The 4,262-nt window shown below is 34.6% G+C and overlaps 1 protein-coding gene across 1 annotated transcript; it reads right to left on the reverse strand.

Annotated features, from left to right (window-relative positions):
• Positions 1-1,253: 1,253 nt before the first annotated feature.
• Positions 1,254-3,024, reverse strand: LOC149219282 (uncharacterized). The gene has a single exon (XM_089382557.1). The coding sequence runs from the start codon at positions 2,516-2,518 to the stop codon at positions 1,499-1,501; it is 1,020 nt and encodes a 339-aa protein (XP_089238683.1). The 5' UTR covers positions 2,519-3,024; the 3' UTR covers positions 1,254-1,498.
• Between the last annotated feature and the right edge of the window lie 1,238 nt (positions 3,025-4,262).

A 4,262-nucleotide genomic window follows, 5' to 3' on the forward strand; every position in this document is an offset into this window, starting at 1 on the left:
ATTTAAGAACAAACTCTTATAAGTTGCATATTGAAATAGAGCCCAAGACAATTTTTAAAATTTAGTGAATCAGGAAAACTTGTGTCTTTGTAATAGTAAGAGGATTAAAGATAAAAGGTATTTTCATTTAGAATGTCTTGTCTACGCCCATATTAAAACAAATTTTCAAAATATTTGTTATAATATTAAGTTAACTTTTGAAATCAAATTTATAAACACTAAAAAGAAAAAAAATCATATGTACAAAAATAAATTTAAAACAAACCTACTGATTATCTTTTTTTAGATGTTTTTTAAAATAAAATTTATTTTAATAACTATTAATCACCATCATCATTACAATTAATAAATACAAAGCAAAAAGTATTTTAACAATTTCAAACAAACATTGTGTAATTATTTTAACACTCCAAACCAAACCCATAATTTATTTATAATCTATTACTTTTTTTTCTTTTCTTTTTTATAAGGTAAATATTACTCTTTAGAATCAAGGAAGCACTTTACATTATAATCCACTATTTTATTTTTTATTTTTTATAATGTAGATAATTACTCTTTGAAAATCAATGTAGCAGATAATATATAGTGCATATATCAAATACAAAGGCCACTTCCAATAGAGCATCATATCACAATGGAAATTGAATTAGATACATTAAACTCTCACAACCACAAAGATACATTCAATTGACTATAATCCACATCTATTAGAAAGTAAAACACCCCTGAATTGAGTTGGATTAACACTCACAGTTACAGTAAGAAATCATATGCTCTAGGTAACTAGCCATCCTGAATTAACAATTATGGTAAGAAATCATAGTTCTTGGTAACTAGCCATACTGAATTAACAGTTATGGTAAGAATCGTATGCTCGAGGTAATTTATAAACATTGTTTAAAAGTTTTTCATATATACACAAATAAATTTAAAATAAATTTAATAATTCTTTATTTTTTGAGATATTTTATAAACTAAAATTTATTTAAATAAATGTTAATTACGGTCATTATTATAATCTGTAATTTCACACCAAAAAACATTTTAACTCATTTCAAATAAACATTTTGTAATTATTTTAAAATTATTAAATAACCCATAATTTATTTACAATCCATTACTTTTTTTATTTTATTATTTATTTTTATTTTATTTTATTTTTATTAATATAAATATTATTATTGAAAATAAAAAAACAATCAACATAATCTAGATAACCCATACAAAATAGCTCCCATTAGAAAATCATATCAAGATGAAATTTGAACCTAGAGGTTATTCATTAAACCCTTAAACCCTAATAACCACCCAGATACACTCCATTGACTATAATCCATAACACTATACATGCGCCCTTGCCCTTTTCAACAGCTACTAGAAAGTAGAACAACCCTGAACTGAGTTGAATTAACAGTTATAATAAGAAATCATATGCTCTGGGTTACAGATAAAACCTAAACTAGAAATGGGCTGCAGAGAGTAGGATTATTTCAGACTATACAGAAGCATGTAGATCTTCCAGTTGAATGTTGCTGCTCTTGAGAGGCTCATAGTCGCCCAGGTAAACTTCCAGGTGATCAGACAAAGAGGATTTGTCTATGCTCTCATGGTGGTAAGATTTGCACACAAAGTAAAACACGCTCTGTGTCAACAGCCCCATCAAGTTAATACAACACAGCAACCCAACAAGGATCGTCCCATACGCGCCTCTCCCTGCACTGCTGACCCCATAGCGGTGCCCGTGAAGAACAGCAAATCCGAAAATCCATCCAATAATTCCGGTGAATATGAGGTAAAGAATATCCAGCAAAGAGGCCGTGATCCGCTTTCCTTTGATGAGATCCTTGCTCTTCCGCAGGGCACCCAGACCGTATTTGTCCTCCAACACGGATATAACGCAGGCGAGGTGCCACACCATGCTCATATACACATACCCACAGAAGAAAACCGCGGTTATAAGAATCAGGCCAAAGATAAAAACCGCCGAATTCAATTCGTTCTCTCTCACGGTGAATATGAGCAGAAAGAAGACCGAGATGAAGGCTGCATAATAGGCAAAACCCATGAAGAAAAACCAGAGGAAAGTTATCATAAGGCGCTTCCAAACCCTGGGAACGATGCTCATAACCCTCCCGTAGGAAATTTCCTTGCCTGTATAGATGGAAGCCACGGTATACACCACCGCCGCTGTGGACAGCAACGAGAAGGCAAAAACAAAGACTTGATAGGCCGCTAGAAAGACGAAGAGCTCTGTCCATTCCCAGGTCAATTCCCTCACAGTCCTGTCGCCGGCCGGGGTGCCAGCCAATACCTGATAAAATGTTTCGTTCCAACGGATTTCATTGAGCAGATATTTGGAAACCAAGTCGTGCCCCAGAATTGCGAAACAAAGGGGGAGAATTAGGGTGAGGGTGATAGCCCCCAGCAGTTTGGCGAAGGAGCGAAGGATCTTGAAGGCCTCTCCAACAATTCCAAAGATTCCGATGAACTGGAGATCTTCTGGTTCTCTATCCATGGTTTACCTATAACACTGCAAATCAATTCCAAATACCAAAATTCAAAAAACTCAAAAATTCCTCATATCAGAATACTTTCTTTTCCTTTCGCTCTGTTTCCTGATATCAGGAATACTTTCTTCTTGCTCTGTATCCTTGTGCGCTCTGTTTCCTGATATCAGGAATACTTTCTCCTTGCTCTGTATCCTTATCTGTATCCTTGTGTGGATATAGATAGATGGGATGAAGATTGAAGATTGAAAGGTGTGTAAAGGTCGTGGTCAAACTCCTTCCTGTACGAAAAGGTGTTGGACGAAATTCAGCCGATCCTTCTTTGTGTGCCCCTGTGCTTGACTACGAACATCACGGGAAGACTCTGGACTTCAGATATCGCATGATATTCAAAGCATATGATTACGCGGATAGACTACATGTCAATCGGTCTGATCACTGATCAATTTTTTAATGGCATCTCTTTCGCTTTCATTTTGGAGAACAGTTCCCTGCTGATCCATCGCTGGGGGATTAGCAAGCTTCATTGGTGCTACATCCATTCCCTACAAATGCGGGTGTTCTAAATTGACAAAGGCTCCATCCGAAATGGACGGAGGGAGTCATGACAAAGTCTTCCGATTTGTTAGATTACCTATTAAAAGTTCTTAGTCTAACAAGACTGATTTTTTGCCTTCCGTAGAAACTTCCAGTTCGCTTGGTCTAACTACGCTGTTTTTTTTCCTCCAAAATTATGAAATTTTAGGTAAGATTTTGATAAATTCTAGCAGAGAATTTTGTAAATCTAGGGATTTTTGTAAATCCAAGTTACTGCTGTCAAACTTCAAGGTTTTGGGTGCCCTAGAGGTTTTTGATGGTGTTGAATCTATTTCTATCATCAAAAACATGATTCAAACACGGCTCTACTTCACGATTTATTGAAATTTTTTTGCCTATATTTAGGCCACTTTTGGCCGTCCCAGCGATTCCTCCGCCTCTGCTTCCTTAAAGTTCTCATGGAAAAGTCTACCTATGATGTCATTTGCAAGAGCTATGATAAAGTGTTAATTTCTTAAAGACTTTGAGAAAGATTTTATAAATTATGATAATGAGTTACAAAGATTTTAAGAATTTAGAAATTATGGTAGATATATTATTGGTAAGGGTTGATGAGGTATAGATTAGTTGGTTTGAGTGGGGTGAGGTTTTTGATGGTGCTGAATCTATTTCCATCATCAAAAACATGATTCAAACACTGCTCTATTGCACGATTTATTGAAATTTTTTTGCCCATATTTGGGCGCATTCTTGAAGGATTTTGTATTAACCATTGTTGAGGATGTGGTAGTAACTACAAAAAGCTCATGAATCCCTACTATTAGGTAAGAGAGGAAGGGATTGTGAAAGAGGACTCGAAAATTGTTGAGGATGTGGTAGTTACTACCATAGTAACTACAAAAAGTTAATGAATCTACAAAAAGTTAATGAATCCCTACTATTAGGTAAGAGAAGGAAGAGAAGGAAGGATTGTGAATGCTTATTATGTAAGGGAGGGAGGAGAGATATGAAATGTGAATTTTTGTATTAGGTAAGAAAGGAAGGGGTTGTGAAAGAGGATTCGAAATTTTTTTAGATATAAAAAATAAAATTGGAGGAGGGATATGAAATTTGAATTTTTGTATTAGGTAAGAAAGGAAGGGGTTGTGAAAGAGGATTCAAAATTTTTTTAGATAAAAAAAATAAAATTGTTGGATATCTTTAGTGTAAAGTATG

This window comes from Pinus tabuliformis, chromosome Q (assembly GCF_031772625.1).
Source record: "Pinus tabuliformis cultivar Carrire ecotype Pingquan chromosome Q, CPIR1, whole genome shotgun sequence".
In the NCBI taxonomy this organism is placed as follows: domain Eukaryota; kingdom Viridiplantae; phylum Streptophyta; class Pinopsida; order Pinales; family Pinaceae; genus Pinus; species Pinus tabuliformis.

Bases quoted from the DNA above. Each gene is read 5' to 3' on its own strand.
- LOC149219282 (XM_089382557.1), bottom strand. From the start codon at position 2,518: ATGGATAGAGAACCAGAAGATCTCCAGTTCATCGGAATCTTTGGAATT.